This window comes from Amblyomma americanum, chromosome 11 (assembly GCF_052857255.1).
Source record: "Amblyomma americanum isolate KBUSLIRL-KWMA chromosome 11, ASM5285725v1, whole genome shotgun sequence".
Classification (NCBI taxonomy): domain Eukaryota; kingdom Metazoa; phylum Arthropoda; class Arachnida; order Ixodida; family Ixodidae; genus Amblyomma; species Amblyomma americanum.
Window position 1 is genome coordinate 71,882,151 of NC_135507.1, and position 25,206 is coordinate 71,907,356.

The 25,206-nt window shown below is 47.4% G+C and overlaps 1 protein-coding gene and 1 non-coding gene across 3 annotated transcripts in view; both read right to left on the bottom strand.

Annotated features, from left to right (window-relative positions):
* The window catches only part of LOC144110119 (tyrosine-protein kinase SYK-like), a 122,918-nt gene that overhangs the window by 35,628 nt on the left and 62,084 nt on the right, over positions 1-25,206 (bottom strand). For both annotated transcript variants that reach the window (XM_077642940.1, XM_077642941.1), the window contains exons 2-4: positions 9,374-9,651; positions 8,369-8,568; positions 4,743-4,948 (exon numbers count right to left, since the gene is read on the bottom strand). In XM_077642940.1, coding sequence (XP_077499066.1) covers positions 4,743-4,948; positions 8,369-8,568; positions 9,374-9,651 — 684 coding nt within the window. The remainder of the gene's footprint in view (positions 1-4,742; positions 4,949-8,368; positions 8,569-9,373; positions 9,652-25,206) is intronic.
* Positions 9,966-10,088, bottom strand: LOC144111552 (U5 spliceosomal RNA). The gene has a single exon (XR_013310080.1). It is a non-coding gene; the product is annotated as a U5 spliceosomal RNA (small nuclear RNA).

The following is a 25,206-nucleotide window of genomic DNA, read 5'->3' on the forward strand; positions in this document are numbered from 1 at the left end:
AAAGTGGCAGATGTAACGTTAAGAGAGAGGAAGAGAGCAGAGTGGGTCAGGGAACAAACGTGGGTTAACGACATCCTAGTCGAAATCAAGGAAGAAGAAATGGGCTTGGGCAGGGCATGTAATGTAATGGTTACTAAGGTTATCGGACTGGATTCCAAGAGAAGCCAAGCACAGGAGGGGGCGGCAGAAGGTTAGGTGGGCGGATGAGATTAAGAGGGTGGCCTCAGCTGGCTCTAGAGAGTTTAATTGGAGAGATATGGGAAAGGTCTTTTTCCTGCAGTGGGCGATGTCGGGCTGATGGTGATGATGATATAGACAAACTCGATAGCGAGAGCAATAAGAACGCTGTGGTATTGTGACAAACCACCCTGTTCCCAATGTTGAAACGTGCGGCAAGTTTGTCAAGGTCTGATGATACGTTCAAGCAAGTACAATGAGGCTGCCTAAACGAATTAGGAGCGGTCCTTTTTCGTTTTGTAAATTAGCGCATCCCCACGTAAATAGCTCCTCAGCCTCCATAAGTGCGTGGGTGGGTTTGCCTTCCCACGCTTGTGGCAAAATACAATGAAATTTTGCAAGGAAAAACTTTACCTGCAAACTGAGGATGAATCAAGCACATGGAAAATGAGTACAATAAACTTGTTTATTTCTTCAAATACCGAACACATCACTCTGAATGAATGTCGCTTATACAAAACGCATGACAAAAGCGAAAAGCAGCTGTCCAGTCGCCTTGCTGCTGTTACCTCAATGTTTATTATACCGCGGAGGCTCTTAGGAGTTAATCTATGATAGTTAAGAGGATAATGATGGAAAAGAAAAGAGAATAATTGTGCTTCAGTTTTTCGAAAAGATATTTCGAAGGGCGTTCTCCGATAAATTATAGATTAAAGATTTAGGCTATCATATAAATGATCCCGCATAATAATCGCAAGCATAGATAGTTTGCCTACTTCTTGTCAGTTCGTCTTTAGAAACAGCGCGATAGACGGGACAAAAGCGCTCCTGTTGTCCGTCTTCCCTTTGTCCCGTATTTCGTGCTGTTTCTGCATGGTAATAATCACAATATTACCAGCAATTCCTGACAAGTACCTCTAGCTCTCTCGGGTGCCGTCACATGGCGCATGGCTTTTAACATTCAAGAATAGCACGTTGACGTCATCCGTGACGTAAATAAGGAAGAGAATGACGGCGTATCTGTATAAGAGAACGCGATAAGCCGCTAGGCTTAGCACCACTGGCTGGCTCCTGTCCCGTATCCCTGCTAATGGATGTAGTAGAGAAGAAAAGGAAGAACACAGACGGAATTTTCAAGAAAGCACGAGAGAAAACACGCTCAAAGCAATGAAGATGAATGCACAAATGTGAGCTGACAGTGACACCTGTTATTGAGTTGGTGTTCTTAGAAGCAACCCCGAAACGTTTGGCCGACGCCACTGACCAAGCCTCTGCAGACGATGGGGCACCCACAGACGTCGGGATACAGATATATTTACTTGGGCACCGTCGCGAAACGAGGCTGGCCTGCACGGGCGGCTCTAAGAGAGAGAGTGCCCAAAGCGCCATCGTCAGTTAATTCGCGGAAGTAGCGGTGCAGCGCGTACGGAGACAGCGCTTTCTTTCACGCGTCTATCCAAATCATTAAAATATTCAGTGAGCAGTTCTCCCCAGACGCGTCGCTGATTCAAAAGTGCGCTCGGATCCAGGCGCATTACGACCCACCACGATTGCATCCACGAGGCTGCATTTTCTGCGACCACTTCCGTTGAGCCGAAGCATCTATGTCGTGTTAGTGTCGCATACACCGTTTTCATAGCCGCTCGTGACAGTGCAGCTGGCAAGGATTTATTGAATTTCGCTGATTGATAACCTCAAGTTATCATTATTTTGTTAATTATTACATTTCTCAAAGTTATGATGAATTAATTTAAGTTGTTTTAAGTGAGTTCTAGAAACGAGCAATCTGTTAGAGCTAAAGCGGTCGAAGGGGAGCTAACACAGACAATTTAGTTTCAGTTTATTTTACATTTCTGTTATACAAAGTACGAAAACACTATTTGGACCCATAGCAAACGGCTAGTTCTGGTCCAAATACACAGAATAAATGAAGACAAAATCACAACGGCGGCCTTATACAGAATAGCATTAACATCCAATGAGCATTGAAATAAAAAGTCTAAAATAACACTTGTATAAAGCACTCTGCAGGACATAAAGATAGCATTTGCACTACAAAGCAAATATATAATAGGAGAAACTATACGAAGAAAATAAAATTTCATGACAAGTCGATTAGTTCCCATTAGTAGCTAATTCTTGCTCGCGTTTTCGGCTATGGCTATTCGACCTGGTGCGCGAATGTTGGCTCTTTTTCTTCGCATTTCGCGAGTCTTCCTACCTCAGGCTTCTGGCAGTTGGGGAGCTTCAGTGATTCAACTGCAGTCTGATGTTTTGAGTGAAGACTCATTCAATTAGTTGCGTTGATCTGAGATGAAGCCCAAAGCTCTGCGTCAGTACCTCATATAAATGTGCGTTTACTAGCCTGAACCTTTGCTTTCTTTTGAACGACAACCCACAAATTTATTAAGAACATATGAAAACAGCTTACCTCATTTGGCTAGCCATTTTTCAGACGGCTAACTCAAGCGATTCAGGAACTCATTACGCGGTGATAAAAAACGGAACTAATGAGCTGGACAGCAGCGATGCTACAAGCATTTCAAAAAAAGTTTTCAACGCTCACGCCGCCATCAAGGAGGGTGTAACTTAAGGTTGGCGTAACTATAACTTCTGTCTGTTTTTACCGCAAGTATAGATTGAGCGCCTTTCGTCTGCTTAAATAAGCCCGAAGATCGTTCGGCAAAGCATGCCACCCTAGCACATACGCTAGGTATAAGAGCTGCGAGAAATTGGCGCGCACTGTTAAGAAAAGCTCATGTTTCCAATGGCATAATTGTAATGAGTTCATTCACATAATTTTGGGAGTCATGATATTGCGCCTTTCCATTTGTTTGACAGGGTGCTTGGCGCCGTCCTTTGTTCTGAGCTCTACTGCATCTACAGGGCGTACACCCGTCGTCATAACTTGATGGATCGCTACTTTGCCGTAGAAATTATTTTCTTCCCATTTAGGGTGCATTGCTTGATGTTTTTAACACTGCACCATGTTAAAAATACGGTGCACTGCCGAGAATGAGTCTGCGGGCTGTGTGCAAACATGGCAACAAAATGTTATTTTTTAAACATTTTGGGATTTAGCGGCTGCAGCAAGACATCTGAAAACAAAACCAATGGTAGACTCGAAGTTGAGGTGGCGCTAACTGGTACGGCAAGCGCCAATCGTCATATCCAATCCGGCATTGCTTTTTAGCAATTGTAGATCGCCAGAGTGCTAAACTGGTGATTTTTTATCAGAGTTCCCAGCTTTGGTTTGAAATTTTAAGCCCTGGCACTCTGCATTACGTAGCGAGGCTGCATAATTTGCGAGCAGGTGTGTTGCGATACCGGCACCATCGCAAAGTGTGCGCTCTATACACGACAGGTGAAATGCACGAGCATCGACAGCACGCCCAAGGTTTTATCGGTTTCATTGCACTCTTCTTGTTTTGTTTTCTCGGCAAACAGCAAGCGATCCATATGCATGGATCGCTATGCAAAGTGCATAGCACTTTGCAAGCTTCTTTACGCAATGAACCTCGTGATCTTTGTCTTTTTTCGCATTCCGTACGGCCTTTGTCACCCTTCTGCGGCGGTGCAATCTGGAAGCCCTCGTTGGTACCTGCAGCCTTTTACTGAGATTGCTGCACAAAGCGCTTCCTGTGGTGAAAACAATCTCCGGCAGTCGTCATCGGAGTGGGCTATAACGGAAATTCCCGTGTTCACCTGTCTAAAGGAAACGGTGTTATGTAGGTAGCTTACCAAGTGACCGCTCTCGGGAAGATTTCCATCCAAGTCCATAGTATTTCTATACTGGCTTGAAATTATATTCAAGTACCGCTGTGAGTTTTTCCCAATGTGAGCGCCAAAAGTGAGTATCTGTATATAAGGAACACGAAGTGACGCCTGAGGCAATTTCCAAGCTTGGCACTTTGACCTCAGCTTGTACATTCCCAACTTGCTACCTTTTGGCGCCACCATGCTCGGGTACAGCCACATGCAGGACTGTTTGTTCTGCCGCTGAAAATGTCTTACTCAAATCGCGCCGGCTGTCATGCTGACTCTGGCAATATTACCTTTTCCGTCTGTGTTGAACTAAGAGCCCCCTCCCCCCCGCGCAATAATTAACAGTCCCGCCTGGCGATGCTCTACCGTGTGTGTTGGCGTCTACCTTTTTCTTTCATTCTTTCCTTCTTCCTTTCTCTATCTCTTTCCTTCTTTATTTGCTTCCTGTTTTCTTTTTACTTAGTTTCATTTTTTATTTTGGTCCCTCATGAAACTCTCAGGCTGATTAGCCTCTACGCCTCCCAACCCTTGGCCGAACACCTGTGTGGGTATGCGTCATTCATTCCTTAGAAATACAGCAACAAAAACAACAGTTGGCTTTACATCAAGTTGAACTCCCGAGGCGTTAGGCACAGGGATGTCTCCGCTTGTCTTCCAGAGGCCCTCTATAATGTACTAATTTAATCTCCTTAATTTTACGGCCCCGCGTTCCTGATTAATTTCTTGTGGACGCATGACCTTAGTCCACAAGCTCTCCTCTTCGCCTTTCTGAGCTGCCAAAACACACAAAGTTCGCTCACAGGAATCGTCCGTCCATGTGTCCGGCGTCCTGCAGTCGCCTCTCGGCGTCGGCGCGGCTCAGGCGGCCGTGGAACCAGGGCTGGATTTCGTGTAGGGTCTTGCTGAGCAGCGACCGCAGGTCTCCGGGCCCCCCGCTGCCGCCCCCGCTGTCGGGGCGCACGCCTTGCGGAGACGGCGGCGTGGGGCTGCCCTCCAGCTGCTGTTCCTGCGAACGGCAAACCAGAGGGGAAACTGTGAGGCGTAACTTCTAATTCGGCACAAAGCGCTGCTTCTGATTCTTTGTGTGATTTTAGCCGCAGCGGTGGCTGAGCGGCTATGGCGCTCGACTGCTGGCCCGAAAGACGTGGGTTCGATCCCGACCGCGGCAGTCGAACTTCGATGGAGGCGAAATCCTAGAGGCCCGTGTACTGTGCGATGTCAGTGCACGTTAAAGAACCCCAGGTGGTCGAAATTTCTGGAGCCCTTCACTACGGCGTCCCTCATAGCCTGAGTCGCTTTGGGACGTTAAACCCCCATAAACCATAAACCATAAACCATAAACCTTTTTGTGATTTAAACAAATGTAACTGGAACTGAAAAACACATTCTGATCCAATTACATACACGTAAACAGAGGGAAAAGCTTAAAGATTAAAGGAACCAACTTAACATTAACAAGACTATTCGCACCTTTAATGAGGAAAGAATTTTGACGAAGGAATGGGCGGTAGAAAAATTAGCCGGGGTTTAGCTCCGCTCAAACCGATGTCTAAGGTGCTAAAGAGTGTTTACGTAAACGGTGATACCACAAGCTACGCCATAGCAACGAAATGGCGCAAATTTCAAAGCTGTGTACTGCTTTTCTAGGGGGTGGCCCGGACCAAATGTTTGGAAATGATCTATGTAAAATTTAGAGGTCGCTAGCGTGTCTGGCACGGTCAATCATGGTTTGACATCGATTTCGGTCCAAATCGGCCAAAGTCAAATTTCGGGGGTGGCCCGGGCCAAATTCTTGCCGCTTGGCGTCACAGTTGCTATGGCAACGAGCGATGCACAAGCAGAATTCTTGCTCGGCTCTGACGATCGTATGAGTGGTTTTGCACGAAAATATGGACTCGAGTATAGGACACAACGTCACGGCAGTGGGCTTTTACCATTTGCCTCGTAGGCGTTTTATAAGCATGAAATGCTTTTAGCTTCCGTCGTCGGCTCGCTGCTGGTGACCTTGGCGCCTGAACGGATGAGAACCTAAATTAACTTGAACAAAGCTTTCAGTTCGCTAAGGCACATGCGCAGTCGTGGTGGTACTTGATAAGCTAGGCGACAGCGCCGCGAGAGTTGCTGTCATTCCGTAATTTCTGTTCCATCTCTATAACATCGGCAAAGGGTGCACAAGGAGCGGCCTGCGTCAGCTATACTGAATTTGTTCATCTTCTGGTGCTCACATATGCATTCCCATATTGCCAGGTATTTCAGGGAAAGTGATCACTAATATTTAAGGACAGGATTTTTTTAGGTTAACAGAAGCTTTTGAGGTTAACAGAAGCCGGCATAGTCATACCAGTGTTGTCGTACAGCAAAAAACAGGCTGATCATGTTAACTTGTAAAGTAGTTAGCTAAATTCTAATGAAGAACTGTTTATTATCGATAGGCACCTGATTACAAATGGAGATTTGTAGCCAGCCGTTAGTAATAGCTGTATCAGTTTTTAGATTTCGGAAACGTGATTACCCTCGCTGCTTTGGCTCAACTGGTTTTGGCTACATCGTACCAAAATGCATGTACCTTCGAGAAGCATGCAAGCAAAGCAACCACTCCAGTGCACGTAACTAGTGGAAATAGGTGATTTTAGTCTAGCCACAGTGCCGAGGGTAATCGCATTTTCGAAATTCTAAATACTGATGCGGCTATTACTCACGGCCGGCTACATACCTCTAATGGCAATCAGGTGACCATCGGTAACAGTGAAAATGTCTCTGCTGTAGTTAAGTTAATTACTTTACCAGTTAACATGAATCGTCTCTTTTTGGACGTCCGCCAACAATTGTATTACTGTGCCGCAAAAACCTCTCATTTACCTCAAAAGCCGTAATTTTAAAAATTAGTGATCACCTTCAATGAAATACCTGGTATATATTTTACTAGGTATTCATGTGTGTATTTGCGCCTTCAAATGGTACTCTATATTCGCAGTTGTGCACTGCACTGTAAAAAAAAGTGTTTAGTTCGTCAAGTACTTTATTGCGCATGCCGCGCAGCGGGCGTATTTCTTACTGGACTCTCACTATTCGTTGGCTTTGGGTTCAACAAACGGCTTTTGTATTCTATGTGTTATACTAAGAAATAAAATGTCATAGTTGAACTGCATTCCACGGCCTTCCGGGAAAAGTGCTCATGTTCAACTGGCATGTAGAAAGGTCTACGTAGATCTAATTTCGCGCAGCAATTGCATCTGTAGAAACCCAGCAGTTGCACTAAGGTGCAGCTCTCTTTTAAGGGTAGTACGCAGCTCGGAAGCTATACACACAGATATCTAACTGTGAGTGTATAAGCTAGACGATAGCACGGAATTAACCGTGTTGCGCAAAAAACGTCCCCAAGCACAAATCGTGATCAATTAGAGAAAAGGAAATCAGTCACATTGATTGCAGTCTTAGCTAAAAAAATGTCGCGCCGGGTCAGAAACTCTAGTAAAAATTTTAATTTGAACCGGCGACCTCTGGCCCCAGAGGTCCTACTCCCATACGTTGGATGTCAATCATGCAACATCGCTCACTATCGCACGGTTTGTCTCGCGGTCTTCAAGGGACAATGAGGTCAATGTTGGTACGCTAACGAGTTCTAATTACGGAAACATCCCGCCCCATCACCGAAAACGGAGGTGTTATGAGGTAAAAAAAGGGGGGAAAAAAGGTACTTCAGGTGTCGCCATCACCGGCAGACTTCGCAAGTAAAATGCATTTGTCGACGCTTATTTTTCACCACGGATCTCGGAGGCGATGCTACGTCGCCATTCACTTCGAAAAGGTGGAAAACCGTCCACTCCGGTAGGGACGTCACGAGTTTAAAGCGACTGACAGGAAGATTTTTTAATCCAATTTTCTCGGTGATAAATTCGTATTTAGCTGCCGAACAAACGTAAACACAGCCAGAAAGATCCAGAGAATCAATTTTCACTCAGAACAATAATAAGATGCAGTTATCCGCAGTGTCGGTTTAATGGCTCTATTGCTAGGTCATCAACGTTCACGAATACTGCCGAAAAAGAAAGAAAACTTGCCGTCTGTTTTTTTTTTCAACTTCTGTGTATATTTGGAAACAGCGGAAAACCTCCTCTCAACTTGAGAGTAGAAAAAGTGGATGAATGACCATAGCATATTTTAGTGGATCGACAGCGACTCCGAGGGAATTTTTTGACCATCACACGGTTTGCTTGAGAACAAGAAAAGCACTATGTCGATGGGAACGTTGCGAAACCTCTCTTGGCGTCAGCAAAGGAGTACACGCCTCTATTGTCCTCTGGACAGTCCAGGGTTACAGCCCAGAAGTGTGTGGTTTCACTGAGTGTTTCGTCGTCGATACGGCAGTGAGCACGCTCTGCGGGGAGGTAAAGAAGGTGTCGTGGACGGTGCCCGGCACACTCACGTCCATGCCCCAGTGTCGCGCCTTGAGCAGCATGAATGCGCGCACGGTGTCGTCCGAGAGGCCCCAGTGGGTGGGCGGCAGCATGGCGTCCCGGGCGCGGTTGCAGGGCAGCGAGGGCCTCGTGGCCAGACCCTGCACGCCCTCCAGGAGCGCCCATGGGTCGCGGAACTGCTGACCGGGGAGGCCGCATAGCTCGACGCCTGCGACACCACACCCACCATAGATGGCGCTAGGTGCATATACGAAGCATTAGAAACGCGACAGCGGAAAAGCCAGTAGAGCGCCTCTTGAGTCTAAACTAGAATATCAGAAAAGGAGGCGAAATGCTAGAGGACCGTCTACTTAGCGATGCCAGTGCACATTAAGGAACCCCAGGTGGTCGAAATTTCCGGCGCCCTTCACTACGTCCGGCGTCCCTCACAGTCTGAGTCAGTTTGGGACGTTAAACACCCATAAACCAAACCAAACCAAACTAAACCAAGCCAGAAATGACGATCTGAACAGGGGTGACTTTATGGGTGTCTATTGGAGGCGGCGGTTGGGGAAAGGGAGGGAGACGGGTGTATTTTTTTCGCAAGGCAATGCTGCACTACCTGCATTGAAAAAAGAAACTTTGGAACTTTGTGCCCGGAGTAAATTTCGGAAATGGTTTATTGTTAGCTTCTGATTTTAGGCTGTGCGTTTTATAAGGGCTGGGCTCCAGGACTCAGTACAGAATTCGTGCGCTGTGTCCGCAGATTAAATAAAATGAACACATCCCAATTTGTACAGTAAAATACAAAACGAGTGCTGAGGAGAACCTACTAGAGATAAAAGCAATTCAAAACAATTGGTTGGAAAAGCCGCAATTTTTTTAATTTTGCTTATAAATTCATTTCTCTGTGTATTGTTGGCCGTGCGCCACCGATTCTCGGGCAGTCGCCCGTAGTGACCATGAAGCATTGGCTCGTTCAAGTGGACAAAAGGGACAGGCAACTTCTCGTGCGTGCCAGAAGCTTCTCTCACCGGCGCCGGCGAGCCTTCGTATCCGGTAGTGGAGCACGCTGCGGTCGAAGCAGAGGGAGAGGACGTAGTCGGGCCCCGACCGGCGCAGCAGGTAGAGTCCGTCGGCACAGCCGCGCTCCCACAGGATCCACTCGGCCGTCTCGCGGCTGACGGCGCCGTAGAAGCAGGCCGCTTCCTCCAGGGGCTCGGCCCCGTCCGCGTCCGCCTCGTCGTCGGCGGCGCCGCAGCACGACGGCTCCGCGGCCAGCGTCACGCCACCGCCACCCGCGCTGCCGGCCCTGAGAAACGCCGACAGCGTCGCTGTAGGGTGGCGCAGATGGGCAGCGCTAAAGACGTTGGGGACCGACCGGGTATTCCCTCGTGTTCATGCGAGGTATGAAGTGTATACGCACCGCCCTTACAAAAATGGTCTATAGACAGTCTATAGACTTCTTACAGCCTCTAATGCCTTCCTATAGATATTTCTTTTTGTCTATTCGTAGTCTATATACTGTCTATAGAGAAAAGTCTACTATAAGTGTACGGTCATAAATCAATAGACTGTCTATAGACTGTCTATAGGATTTGTATTGCGTGCAGACTGTTCTCTACGGTTTGTCTATGGAGAGTCTCAGAAATTTGCCTATAGGCTCATTGGAGTGCCCCCTCTCATGGTAATCTTTAGTAAAAGGCGAAAGATTAGTACGTGTGGTTCTATATATAGACTCTATAGACAGAAGTCTATGGACTACCTAAAGAAATTTTTGTAAGGGCGCGCTCAGCCATCATGAAAGAAAAGTCACAACTTTGCGGTCAGCGGGCCCTGCTGTGCTGCCTACGAGCCCTAAACACATCCGCCTTTCTTCCGGAACTGCCATTCAGTGACATCTTGGTCTCTTTTCCAACCATACCACATCTGTTTACTGCCGCTAGCCGTAACTTTGGTTCATGATTTGAGCCCGGTCGTCTGCGCACCGTGTCCTACTTGTGTGCCGGCGGGTACCGATAGGCATGCTAGAAGGGAATATCCCCCGGAAGTACTAGAAAATCCCGCGGGAATTTCTTACTTATCGTTTCGGTCGCACTTACTGCGTCCAAGGAACCTCCGTAGGAAGTGCCTTAAGATTTTCATAGGCCATAACACGGACACATTGGTTACATTATATAATGGTAAATTTCCCTGGCGATTTTTTAAAGGCCCAAGAGAAAAAACTTCTGCGATTTAGATGTGAAGGAAGACGACTACAGCTGATTACAACGGTATATTTGCTTGGCACACTGATGACAGTTATAGGGATAAAATCTGCATAGCATCACATGCTGTCACAGCGAACAACTTGAAGAACACGCATATGCGAAACAAAGATCGAGGTACAGAAACGCTAAAAACCAGAAGTCATGCAACAACAACATATTGAGCATACATCCACAGAACGAATTTCCACGCTTTTATGTACTCCAAATCGAAGACCCTGCTATTGGAGCCAGTGGCTCTTGCACGCTAAGCAATACTATTTCATACAAATAAAAATCCGCGATGACACAAACAAGAAATGAAAATGAGTGGACCACGTTTCAGATGTCTCCTTTAAGAAAAAAAAAAACTTCTCTACTCTGCTATATTTGTTGCGAACATTATGCAAATGTAATGAGACGTGATTCAAGTAAATATCCGTAATATCTCCAGAGCGGAATATCCAGCGGATGACGTGTCAGGACTTCTATAACAAGGACTTGTCACGGACATCCCTCGCAAGTACTCAAAGGAGTTAGGAAATTTGGCCATGATTCGGATATCCCTTGTATGTGGCGTTGTCACTGGGTCAGTGCTACCGCCGTGGTGAGATGAGTTCGAAAGCTGTGCCCAAAGGCAAGATCGAATTACTTGAGTCGTCCAAACAAAAAATAAAGCCACTCGCAGGTGATCCCCAAAGTCGCGTGCCATTCTCGCGTTACTGTCTCTTTAGCACTCCTTAGCTGCCAGGTCTCAGCGAAGGCGCACGTTTTGGATCGTTGACCGTCTTCTCGATTGTAGAACGCTTATCCTGCTTCTCTGAGCGAGCGTCGTGCTGAGCGATGAGCCCAGTGTTGAAAATGTGTGCTGTTCAACATTTTGATCTCCTACATACACAAGCAGCAACACACATAAAGTTGTCACTAAAGAAACCTTTATGCGCTCTTTTAGTTACATCACTTTTAAGCACCCACTTGGCAGCAGTAACTATGTAGCGCGTACGACGTATCAGCAAGAAGAGTGAGGCACCGTAGGTAGTAGAGGTCTCCGGATAAATTTAGAACACAAGGGGATATTTACGTGCACTGACATAGCACAGCGCACGGGCGCCTCTTGCGGTTCGCCTCCATCGAAACGAGGTCACCGCGGCCAGCATTGAACTCACGACTTGAGGCCCGCTAGCCGAGCGTCCTAACAATTGAGCCACCGCAGTAGGTTCCGATCGTTATTGTGTGGGCTGTAACTCAGCATAGGTTTTATTTTTTTAGCGGATTTATAGGAGCACAGGCACTTAATTTTTGCGCGCGTGTATTCTTCCTAATGATGCGTAAGGCATTAGCATACATGGATTACCGTGTAGTTTTTTGCCTATGGCTGCTGAATAATTTATAATCGAATTCCACTTGTTTTCGGTTTCGTCCCGACGCGGTCGTTTTCGACGTGCTAGGCTTAACTGCGTTGACTTTAATAAGCGCTCTTGGTTCGCATCCACCTTCAGTATTCCCTTTGGATGAAACTACGACAATGGAGCTGCCTTTCATCCCCGTCTTTTATTTGCGGTTGTAGTGTATAGTTCGAAACAGAGAGGGCGCCACGCACCAAATCTAGCTTGAGTTACTGTATAGGTTCCGAGAGTTTCACGTTTGTTTTCCCTGCGCCGCTCGCGCCTTCCTGGTCTAACGCGATCACATGGTTGAAAAGCATCCATGCATGGTGGAGAAGCTACCTCCTCCGCATGGTGTAGCACTAAACTGCTGCTGACAGACCATTAGTACATATATTCTTCCCTTGCTTTTCAACATTTCATTATGACCGAGTGCACTTTTGCATTGAAAACGATGTTTTATTATCAAAACAAGCAATTTTATGACAAGTGTTCGCTAATTGCTAAAAAGAAAACGGCAGTAACTTGTGGCGTTTACAACAGATGGCGCCACCGACGCAAATCGTGAGTTTATTGGATCTTACTGAGAAAGGTCCAGGTTCAGCCGACGCATTACTTGCAAGCCGTTTCATGCACCGCACAGTATCTTGGCTAGAATAAATCTAGTTCGACAGCGAAAAACAAGCGGAATGAGCCTGCACTCACTCTGACCGCTGCACCAAATCTGCTTCCTGCATGCAATAATTGCGGCTTTCCCCTTTACTTAAGTGCTTTGGAGGGAGGTATCTTGTAACTACGCGCAACTCTGAGAATCTATAAAGTAACGCGACATCAAGGGAATGGAAGGTAAAAAGCATTTCGAACGGTATGCGCCTACATACGCTGAATCCTGATAACACGATGGATGGAAAGGATATGTTAGAGCGCAACAGAATTTGCGAACGGAAGACTAGTGCGCAGTAAAACTTGTTGCTGCGCTAGTTGGTGACACATACTTGAACAAAAAGGTAGCGAACAAAGGACGACCACAGCGTTCATGTTTGTGATGTATTCCTTCTGTGGTCGTCCTTTGTGCGCTACCTTTTTGTTCAACTAATGTGCAGGGTTGAAGCCGTTAAATTCATCCTACATGAAAGAGTAATTTACGTACACACATAGTCTACTTTTCTAGAAAATATGTTTCTGAAGTTTGTCCATATGCGCACAGCACCCCTTCATACAACAGCCAGCAGGCCGTTCAGCTATTTCATCACAGACGTTACAGTGGGAGGAAATACTGTCTGGGTTGACAAGCCTGCCTGGAAACACGTTCGAACGCGTCAGCACGCACCCTACCTTATATATGGGTCGCGAGAATTCGCGTGAGGAACTCCTATTAGCGATTGTTGAACAATAATGCCTCGAGGCAGGTCAGTGTGCATGCCTGCACATCGATCAACACAAAAGAGCCACTTTGCCGTGATCCATACAGTCGACAAGGGACACAAATATACGCAGCCAGCCGAGCGGCCAGAACACGGAGGGTTTTCGCTGCAGAGAAAAGCGGCTTGTTGCCTCTAACCAGTTTATCGATTTGGAGGCATTTTCATTCTGCGTGGGCGCTCTTTATGTCGGGCATAAAGACCGCTCGATGGCGTCGCGTGAGTCAGTGTAGGCTTGGAAGGCGTTCAGAAAATCGTTGAGAAGTAAAAGAGCAGCCAATCTGCTTTAGGTTTCTTTCATGTTGTCTGTGTTTCTAACCCTCAAGCCTCCGCTGTCGGAAGCTCTCTTCTGGCCATGCTATTGGCTTTATGCTCACACACGCAAAAACCGCTCTCGATAAGGCTATAGTGACGTGCCTCTTTTCCATGTACAAGAATAGCAACTTTGTTCGGCGTGCTTGTAATCGACTACGTGAAGGCAGATGAAAAAATGCCTACAAGATGCTCTAGTCTGGAGAAAAGCTCGACCAAACGTCTTGTTATGGCCTGGGAAAATGCGATGTAGCGGTTCACCACGCTGAACCATCACAGTTGCTTTCTCTTCTATGTTTGGTGCAAGTTATTCCAGTCTAAGGGAACGATGCTTCGTTTTAATGTCGATTCCGAGATTCCGAGCACAGAAGAAAATCAGTAAAATTTGAATACGTAGAAGAAAAAGAGCAACGCAGTATTAAATAATGCATCACTTTGAAGAAGTTGTTTAGATGTTTTCTTGCTCCTTTGATTCTGGCTTTTGAAGGCTGTTTAAAAGAACGAACAGAAAATGAAATGGCGCCTTACACCAAGCGCAATGCAGATTCGGTTTCGAAGAGGGCGATTCAGCTAGATGATTGCAGAATGCTGTCGACTGTTTTCTAACTGAATGCCTTCTATAGACCTAGGATATTTAAGATGCACCCTGATCGTATGAAATATTGGGGATAACCTGCTATAGGTCAGACATGATAACTTTATAAAGGACACATGCTTATAGCAGGAGACGCAATCAAATCAGAACGTTGCCCGGTATATATTTTTCTCGAGCACGTTGCACGGATCCGATCGCTGTTTCTTAAGACTGCTGGTAAGGTTTCGGCGGATGGATCCAGTATGTTGCATGGTCCAAACAGCATCTTTCAAAGTCCTATGTATCTCGCAAAGTTTTCTCGTATGTTCGATATCACGGATACGACCGTGTGTTTGAGTCTACTATTGGTCGTAACGGGGCAGACTCAAACTGACACAATGGAATAGTGCGAGTCTAGTGGTGGCATAGATTCCACTGCTACCACAGCTTCCACTGAGCGAGCAATGAGCTGCGTGTACTGCTACGCGCAAGACAAACAGCATGTATTCTGGGTGTATCATTTGGCGCACGTCGTTGGATTGGAACGAGTGAACTGCAACATTATGTTCACCCGCCACGGTGGCTCAGTGGTTAGGGCGCTCGTCTACTGATCCGGAGTTCCCGAGTTCGAACCCGACCGCGGCGTCCCGTTTCGATGGAGGCGAAACGATAAGGCGCCCGTGTGCTGTGCGATGTCACTGCACGTTAAATATTCCCAGGTGGTCGAACTTATACCGGAGCCCTCCACTATGGCACCTGTTTCCTCCTTTCTTCGCTTAATCCCTCCTTTATCCCTTCTCTTACGGCGCGGTTCAGGTGTCCGCAGATATGTGAGACAGATACTGCATCATTTCCTTTTCCCCAAAACCAATTTCAATTTCATTTCCATGCAAACATGAGGGGCATGCGATTTTCTGCCATGTGCCAAAGTCTGCTTCTTTAACGCTGAAGCTTCCATTGCCGGGAGCCACGTTCTGGTCAAATGCTAAGTGGAATCCCCCAAGGTGGAGTAAATTTGTAATAAGGGAGTTAGTACTTATTGGCATTCATCCGAACGGAGCCATACAATTACAAAGGAAAGCTGTACAGCTTTTTCAGAAACTTTGTAGTTAAATAAAAATTCGTCCTGGTCTGTGGTTCGAACCCGGGACCACCGCTTCTCCGGAGCAGTCGCTCCACCAACGGAGCTAACCGGGACGGCAAGCTTATGCTAGGGCGAGAGCGAATTCGTCATTAACTCGAAGCGGGAACAGTGTTGGTCAAATGTTTAGGGGAATCCCCCAAGGTTGAGTATATTTGTTATAAGGGAGTAATTAGTGATTGGCTACCACCCGATCGTAGCCAAACGGCTACAAAGGAAAGCTATACAGCTTCTCAGAAACTTCGTAGTTGAAGAAAAATTCGTCCTGGTCTGGGGTTCGAACCCGGGACCACCGCTTCGCCGGAGCAGTCGCTCTACCAACTGAGCTAACCGGGACGGCAAGCTCATGGTAGGGCGAGAGCGAATTCATCAACAGTGTTGGTCAAATGTTTAGGGGAAGCCCTCAAGGTGGAGTAGATTAACCGCGGACAGAGTAAAGTAACCCCGGACCAGGAAGAATTTCTCTTTAACTGCGAAGTTTCTGGGAAAGCTGTATAGGTTTCCTTTTCTGTAGCCTTGTGGTTACGCTTTGGTGGAAGCCAATGAGTGATTACTTCGTTATTACGAGTCGCGTTCTCCAGTTGAAGTTGAGCGCCCCTCTCATCTTTGATCGCGCATGGCGTCGGGTGACTCGCGGGGACCGTTCGGCTCTCGCGAAACTCGAACACGCGAGGATTTAAACTGCATGTACGCGAACTTTCGCGCCAAGACAAAAAAAAAAAAACAGGCTGGGCGCTCGCTTAGGGTTCACCAAACGAAGTCACTTTTTACCCGGAAGCGGATTGTTCGCGCTTCTGTTTACCGGTTGCTTCTGCCTCGTGCACAGCGGTGAAGCACGTCTCCGTTTCGGCAGGCTCACCGGCCTGGTTATCGTCGCGGTACCAAAGTAGGCCTCAAATATATTTGACATACCGTTCGCCATGGATGTAAGGTAGAACTTTAGAATTCTAATGATTAACACCCTATTTTCCTATTTCCTCTGATTGACGGTTTCTCTGATGACATTTTGTAGCGATAGCTACATTACTGTGGCATTTCGAGCCTTCAGCGTGGCGGCGCCGCCATCCTGTGGCGGCGCCGCCAGGCTGTCAAGTGGTGCGGAGCAGCTGCCTTCGGCGCAGCGCCACGGCTGGTCACGTGGTTCGTCACGTGTTGGTCACGTGGTGCGGGGAAGCTGCTGCTGCCGGCGGCGCGGCGCGCCGGCGAAACCGAGCTGCAACAGCTGCGCGCATGCGCCGTATAAAGTGGGACGAAGATGAAGAAGGAACGCCCAGCGAAATGGAGCGGCGAAAGACTGACTCTGCTATTCAACTGAGCAAGTTCCACACGGCCAGCTGTAGGTATCGCTTGACTCCAGGTTTAACCAGAGCTAAACCACCGCCAATTTTTTTACGGACGATCAGGTATAGCGGACAGGTTCTCTGCATGGTGAGATGCGTATTGTTCCGAGTGCGGGCGCTCGATCCATACCCAATAATTCTGGACAGAAAACATTTTTGAACGGGAAAGAGTTGATGAGCGCAATTTTTTTCATACATTGTAACATTTCACTATAACAATAAATATATCCGCAGATCTCCCGTTGGCAAGCTTGCACTTATGTTTTGCTATTGACGTTTTTGCTATTGTCAAAAGCGTCCTCCCACTTATTTTCTACGGCAGTCTTAACTGTTCGATGCGAGAGATGGAAACACTACAGAAAGAAAGATGTTGCTACATATCGAAAGAATGGAACACTACCTTCAATATTTATATAACAGTGCCTCACAGGTTTCCAATATTCAAAATTTTTGTCCAAGAACGTTGTTCTTGTGTAGGTGCGCTTCAGAGGTCGGTGCAGAAAATCGCAGCCGCCGTAATCTCTAGTGACATCTAGCCTAATTTCCAACAGATCGAGGTGACAGATTACGAGACTGTTTGCTAAGTGCACGGCGAAGCTAGCAAGCCAATCCGTATCTCTTGGGGCGTACATCGCGTCCCCTTCCGCCGTCGCTTGCATGCAGCGTGGTGCGGATGGCAGCGGTGCTCGCCGCGCACTACCGGTCGTGAAGACTACGATCTGTGCCATCTGTGGGAGCGTGGAGATGTAGGAACCGGCGAACTTCTTTTTGCGGCTCCTTGGGAGCCGCGAATCCTGCGCGTGGTTTGCATACGCTTTGCGGGGAAGAGAGCGTAGCAAGCAGCATGACGGGAATACGTTGGCGTAACTTTAGCCATGGTCGTATACAGCTACGTACGCCATGCCTTTAATGAGAATCAGCTGAGTAGGTCGGGCGTATCTTTAGACACTTCAGTTAGTTTATAGAGCATTCTGTCGGGTCAAGCTGCGTACCATATGAGCGCCCGGCCCTTACAAAAATGTCTTTAGACAGTCTATAGACTGTCTACAGAATTCTGGCTATAAAGTCTATAGACTTTCTATAGACAAACCCTAGAGAACAGTCTAGAGTCAATAACCCTATAGGCAGTCTATATGCAATCTATATTTATGTCCAAACACATTTAGTAGACTTTTTTCTATAGACTGTGAATAGACAAAATAAATATGTATAGGAAGGCATAGAGTCTATAAACAGTCTATAGACTCTCTATAGACCATTTTTGTAAGAGGGCTGTGGCCGTATACGCACGAGACTGACGACCTGGAGACAAACACCGATGGCGCGCAAGAATACGGCGAGGACCATGTAGCGGGAGTAACATATACAAAGTGGACTTTGGAGGAGCGCCTTTACCATGACATCAAGGGAAAAAAATTTCAAAAGACAGCTCAAGAAATTCCGTGAATGGACTACATCGAGCAACGACGCTTGGGCACGAACCACTCTGCTGTCCCTCTGGGAAACCGCAGGCGAAGCTGGGATTGACTGTCACGTGTAAGATGCTTGTCCCTATTCGCTCTCTCCCACAATTAGGCCTTTGTGCTAGCTCAGTTTAATAAAGATTGCTGATTCACTTCTTATAGAACCACCACGACACTCTTACCACGCGCGCAGAAGCCGCGTGTACAAATAATAGCTTGCAGTAAGTCAGAAACTAATTTATGTACTATCATATTATGGAATGAAAGCGAAATATTCAGGGGGACACTTGATGGCTGATTACGTGTGACTGTGCGACAGTATGCCCTTATGCATTTCTGCATAGCAGACAGTGCATTGAAACTGTGCACACATTTCATTTCGTAGATGCTAATGCATGTGTTGGTTGATGGTTCGACTCTCGATTGATTGCATGCTATGGTTGCGACTAGCAGTTCTATTCTAGAGCTCATCGAGATTCGAACGTGTCCAGTCCCGCACTTGTGCGTCAGTACCGGAGCCCGCAACCTTTGCGTCAGAAACGCACGAATGGTAAAGCCGATGCGTCCTTTCTTAGGCGGGGGCGTGTGTTTGTGTATATACACAAGGCATGTATCTCATTCTACCATTTGGGAAAGCCCGCTTCAAGCTAATACCATCTCCAATTCCGACTCTATTTCTATTTCATTCTTTTGTTTCACACCACGACATGTGGAACCACGTGAATTAAATGATGACGGATGACGTTGGCTTTTTTCTCCGAGGACCCGCCGCGGTGACTCAGTGGTTGGGGCGCTCGGCTACTGATCCGGAGTTCCCGGGTTCGAACCCGACCGCGGCGGCTGCGTTTTTATGGAGGCAAAACGCTACGGCGCCCGCGCGCTGTGCGATGCCAGTGCACGTTAAAGATCCCCAGGTGGTCGAAATTATTACGGAGCCCTCCACTACGGCACCTCTCTCTTCCTTTCTCCTTTCACTTCCTCTTTAATCTCTTCCCTTACGGCGCGGTTCAGGTGTCAAACGATATATGAGGCAGATACTGCGCCATTTCCTTTCCCAAAAACCAATTATTATTATTTTCTCCGAGGCTTCTATGCTATTCATAAATTCGCAGCCGATGCCAGGGCCGAATTCTCAGCGCTAGCTTGCGCTTTAATAACTTGTGCTAATGGCCGGTACGTTGACTATCACGCATTGCCTTATCACGATTGCCGAAGGCATGGATGTGAGCTAGTCGCACGAATTGTTCTATGCTAGGGCTCATGTGGATTGGAGCTAGTCGCTCGAACTGCTCTCGATTGCGATGCGACAGTTTATGCATTCAGCTTTCAATTTGATCGCGCTAGCTGCAGCATGTACTGCACTGGCAGCAGGGTTTTTGAGTCGCAGCACGGTTTCGAAGATTTTTGTATTTCGACGGCTTTTCGGATTTCTCGTAACCTGCAGTTTCTCCACGTCTGCAGGCCGCTGGTAGTCCACATCCACGTTACAATATGGTCATCGTGGCCATCATGGACATCCACGCGTAACATCCCTCTTTCTCTCTCACACACACACGTGCACACGTGCACAAGCCAACAACACCCTCCCCCCCCACACAGGCACGCACGCACACACACACACACACGCACGCACGCACGCACAGGCACACGACGCGAGCACACACACAGACACGCGCACACACGCACGCACGCACAGGCACACGTACGCGAGCACACACACACAGACTCAGACACACACACAGACTCAGACACACACAGAGACACACTTACACACAGAGACAGACAGACGGACACACTCTCACACACATAGACACGCACACAGACGCACGCACAGAGATCGGCAAAATGAACACTGTTCGAGAGCGAAGCAAGTACGATTGTCTCACTTAGATGTCTGCCGCCTGTACTACGCGAAAGTACGTACAAATACTCACACTCGCATTGATACGCACTCACTTTCACATGTGAGCAACACAAAGACAGCGCTCCTGTGCGCTTCCTTCATTAACTTCACCCTTTCACTACGTGGAAACACAAAGTATCCGAGAGGAGAGCTTTTTCTAAACTTAACTGTTGCTCCCAAGCTTAATAACGAGTATTTAAGCTTTCCTCCCCCAAGTCCACCCTTCCGCCCTCTCCGAGTTCGCGCGATAATTAGCGAGAGCCGACTCTCCAAGCGGCAGTTACAAGTCCTCTCCCTGCTTCCGGAGGACCCATCGGATACACCATCGCCACCACTCCTATAAGAGCACCGCGCTGGAGGAAGCTCACATCTCCCTCTTCACCGAACGCGATGGCCGCACGTCATTTCCTGGGAACCACCAGACAGCGGGCATCGCAGAGCGTGAGTGCCGAAGGAGAGAGAGAGAGGAGGAGGGGGAGACCAAGTTAAAAGCCGACAGATTTCCTGGATGAAACGGAACAAGGACTTTTGGGCGCGAGATGTGGCTCGCGATGGAACGGGCCCGGTCGGGGGGGGGGGGGGGGGAAGTCATTTGGGCGCGGTGGCCGCACCGGCTCTGGTCGCGTCAACAAAAGCCCGCTCCTCCGGCAGCAGCCTAGCTGCGAGGCTGGCTCTGAGACTCGGGTTTCCCCTTTCTGCGACACCCTTCCCTTTCCTCCCGTTCCCCGAGCCAAGGTTTCCCGGAACCCCGCGCTCTGTCCCTTATCTCGCTCGAGCACGCAGCCGAGCGGGCTCCACTGGGTGTTCGGTAAATACGGATTTCTGCTGCCGCGTCAACCGTTGCTTTCTCTCTCTTCCTCTCTCAGCGCCTTCTCTTTGTAGGAGATGTTTACGGGTGCTTCTGGGCGTGCGTTTTTCACGGAGGTGCCGGTGACCGCTTATCTGTGGCGGAGCCGCTCGGAAGGCCTCTCGGCCCCGTCCGAACACACCTGTTGACCGAGAAAAGTTCCCCTCTGATCTTCTGATGTCGCGAAATAAAAGCGGACGAACGGTTATAGCGCGCAGGAAAGATGGGAAGCAGTAGGGAGAGGGCACATAGAAACGGTGTTCCTTTTTGTTGTTGGTTTGTTCTTTACTATCGAACTTATCAAAGCCGATAGAAGCGAAAGAAAAAGACATACAGTTTGTTCCAGCTCTTCTTTTTTTTTTTGCCGGGAGTTGTTGAAGATTTATATAATATGTGGCTTTACCCTTGAAGCCAGTGACTGACCTCGCTGTTCGGTTATGGTGGGAGCGGCGAAGAGCGGGAACGGTTTCGAAAGTGTACGGCCGCCTGCTTACCGTTCTTACTTTTTACCATTATTTAAACCAACACTACGGTAGTCTCCGGGGACAGTGAGGAAATTTTTACCGGTGAAAATACTTCCGGATGCTATCTTTTCTCTTTTTTTCACCTAATTTACAAGCCAGGGGTTTAGTGTCTAGGTTTTATTTATTTATTTGTTTAGCCTTCCTGTGGTTCTTACCTTAAAAAACAGGAACAGGAAGGACTCAAGTCAAAGTTATATTCGGGGAATCTTCTTGCAGTGAAGTGAGGAAGTTTTTGAAAACCGGCCCTTACTGACGTCCTGTACTGATGGTACCCAGAATACCAAATGAACACAAAATGAAATAGAACGTAAAAATACTACCCTAGGCGTGTTTAAAACATTACTGCAGCGTCCAATAACGTCGGTTGACGACCGTAGGCTTCTCCTTCAAACACGGCGACAATAAAGGAGGGAAGCTTGTTCTGTGTTTAATAAAGGGGCGCACATTGTTGACCTGTCCCCAGCTTTGGTTTCGTAATGAAGCCAGTCGTTTCGCACACAACGAATACTTTTTTATAACGGAACCTGAAGTTCCATTGGATGCTTTTCCTTCTAACTGTAATCTGAGCAGTGAAGCCCACAGACAGAGGCACTAATATGTATAACATCGGTGTGATCGCGCTTCGGTATCATTGTATGTGATCACAGTTGCTTTCTTTCAATTGGTTTATGCTATGTGCTGACAACGTTAAACTTAGTCATGGAGTTGCGAGATCAAAACTACGTGACGGCCTCCTGCAGGACAGCTTCGTGAAAAGCTTGTGTGCAAGCGGTGAAGGCAACTAACCAAAAGAGGCAATGATCACTCGCACAATACGCACACGTCTTCAGCGCTTGACGTAGAGTAAGGAAGGAGCGGTCCCGCGTAGGTCACGGAGATTCCACTGCGCATGCGCAGCATGCTTTTGGTAATATGCTATAGTTAAACGCCTTGTTTGTTACGGTATGTGGTTCGACTTACCATGTCGTTTGAGAATTGGCTTCCATGCGGAGATATCCAGGTTGTCGAGCTTGAACGGACATATTTGCAAGTAAATACAGCACACGTGCTAGCGTGTCAGACTACACGAGAAGGTTTTCTGATTCAGGGAAACACCCAGCCGATTGAGCGTCTTCACTATGTGTGTGTGTGGGGGGGGGGGGGGGGGGATATGTCCGATATAACATCACACATCGTAACGTTGTAAAAAAACGTCAGCTACAAAATCACGTTGCATACTCCCCCATGCTCGCCTCAAATATACTCGCTAGCTGTTCAGGAACGGTTACCTTGATAGGTGCACTGTGAATTGAGGAAACTATTTTGGAAAGTTTTGTTTCCATCTGTTCCTATGTGACTCGCCTACGCCCGTTACCCCTGCCTGGGAGAAGCTTCGGTACACACATATTAAGGCGTTTTAAATATTTATCGGCTTTGAATTACGTTCACCACTTTCACATTCTTTTCAGAGGTGCACTTGACGCGGTAACGAAAGGACGATCTCATAGATTCACACCAAGATCTGAAAACTGATTTGAAAACTTTTCCTTGCATACATTTTTACACCCACCGGTCACAGCACCACCATCGAACGTTGCTTAGGTCACAGATTGGTGTTGATCTGTGCAACTACGCTAGTACATCTAAGCAGTGCTGATACTGTCAAAAACTGAGGTACTCTTTAGAGTGAGATGAGCTCTATGAATCCGACAGACTGTGTGAAGAAATATTGTGACGACGAAACAATCTGAAGGCTTTGGAGCATGACATGCTGCGAGTTGAGGGGGGAACACACCCACTTCAGAAAACAGGGGGAACTTGGCGCTCTTAGGATGTCATTATGTCGCCTAAATTAGCGCGAGCTGCATTTTGCAGGGGATCACAATAGCCCTGCGACACAGGGATAGCTGTCGGCTAGGCATTGATCAAGTCTGGACAAATGATCGGTGTGACGTGCGGAGTGCATTCAGGCCTAATGACTATCTAACGCCGCTAGCGCGTTGGAGGGCCTCGGCGTGGAGCATTTGTTTATTTATTTATTTACTTATTTATTGATACTGCAGGTCAAAAACTTACCCTCGCATGAGGAGCAATATAGTACAATATAGCAATATAGTACTATATATAGTACTAGTTATAGCAATATAGTACATATATGTCATGACAATGCAAAATAACGATAAAAACTCAAGAACAGGATGCAGTCTGCAGCAGTGCTACTCAACAAGTAATTTCTTGCACTAACACTAACAATACAAAACAGAAGAAGAATAGCGCATATGAAATTAAAAAATGTGGGTAAATTGCTTTGCCAATAAACACAAAGTTGAAAAAAATCACTCAACAATGAAAGAATTTGAAATACATACATAAAAGTCTGCTGCAAACACTGCTTATGTTTGACTTAGTTTATAAGAGAAAAATTTTCTAACTCTTCTGAAAAGCTCTTTACTGTAATACCTCTACAGGAATGTAATTCCATTCGTGTACAGTAGGTACATTCGTTTATGTAGGCGGTATGCTGTGGATTGCGGCAAAGACAGCGTCTATTTGTGTCATGACACAGTCTGTGTTGTTCTTTTACTCTCAACATACGATGTGGGAGGTGCAGGCAATGACTCTGGCTATGATTTACAGGGCTTCGCTGCTCATGGCTTTTGTGCACTTTCTGACAGGCATATTTTCAAGCACAAGCCATCCGTTTGTGTGATAATCTTCAGTCGCGCCGAGCAGTGTAATTCGGGTTTCTGCCACTAGTGACGACAAGCCGTTCCATACTGCGCTGGAGCAAAGAAATGAAATTTCGTTAGGCCTGAACACTAAACATGTATCCAGAATAGCCAGAATAGCAGCACTAAAGCACTCGTGGGTCATCTTCTATGGCGGCTTCATTTGTTAGCTGTAAATAATCGCATTTATTTATACGTTGCCTTAATCCATCAATTTGAAAAACCGTAGCCAGTAGCCTAAAGCGGTTTGAGCAACCGCCTTGGGTGCGGCGTTCGATCCCCAGTGCCGCTGGTTTAACACCAGTTTTCAAAACACAAGCTCCTCCCTGGCAGAGTGCTCATCTTTTCTGGGATTAAATGCCCGGGAAAGTAAGAATCGGGCGTGAATTTGTGTACACCAAACGCATGTTTGGTATATGGCAGTCTTTAGCCAAGGTGCCCTGGTGTCATTAAGGAAACAAATCAATTTTATTATTACCAAGAAACAGGGACTCGCCACCAATTTGTACACCAAAGGAAGCGTAAAGCAACGGCAGAACAGCCGTATTCAGTGAAGATGCCTCAGCGTATACCTCGAAGATGTGTCCCACTTTCCCACTCATATCACGCCACAAACTCGCGCGATTGCTTTGCTGGCTAATTCGCGACAAACGACACGCCGACCAGTCATCAAACGAGAGGAAAAATATCTGCGATACAAGCCGCTCAAAAGATTCCCGGCCACTCATTGTGTTCCATCTCGGCTATCCAGACCCGTCCCTTCCGCCGGATCCGTTCGGGCACGGATCGCCGGCCGCGCAGCGTCAGCGCATCAGTCCCGCGGTCACCTCGGGCTCAGCACCTATAGGGGCCGGCAAGGCAGCACCGCCAACGGAGCTTCCCCATCTTTGTCGCGCGGATGGGTCCCCAGGGGGAAGGGCCGGCGTCGGCACAGCCAGTGCCCACGCTCGCGCCGATAGCCACGCTTGGACGGTTCGCGGTCAGAAGCTCGCTGCGCGCTCCG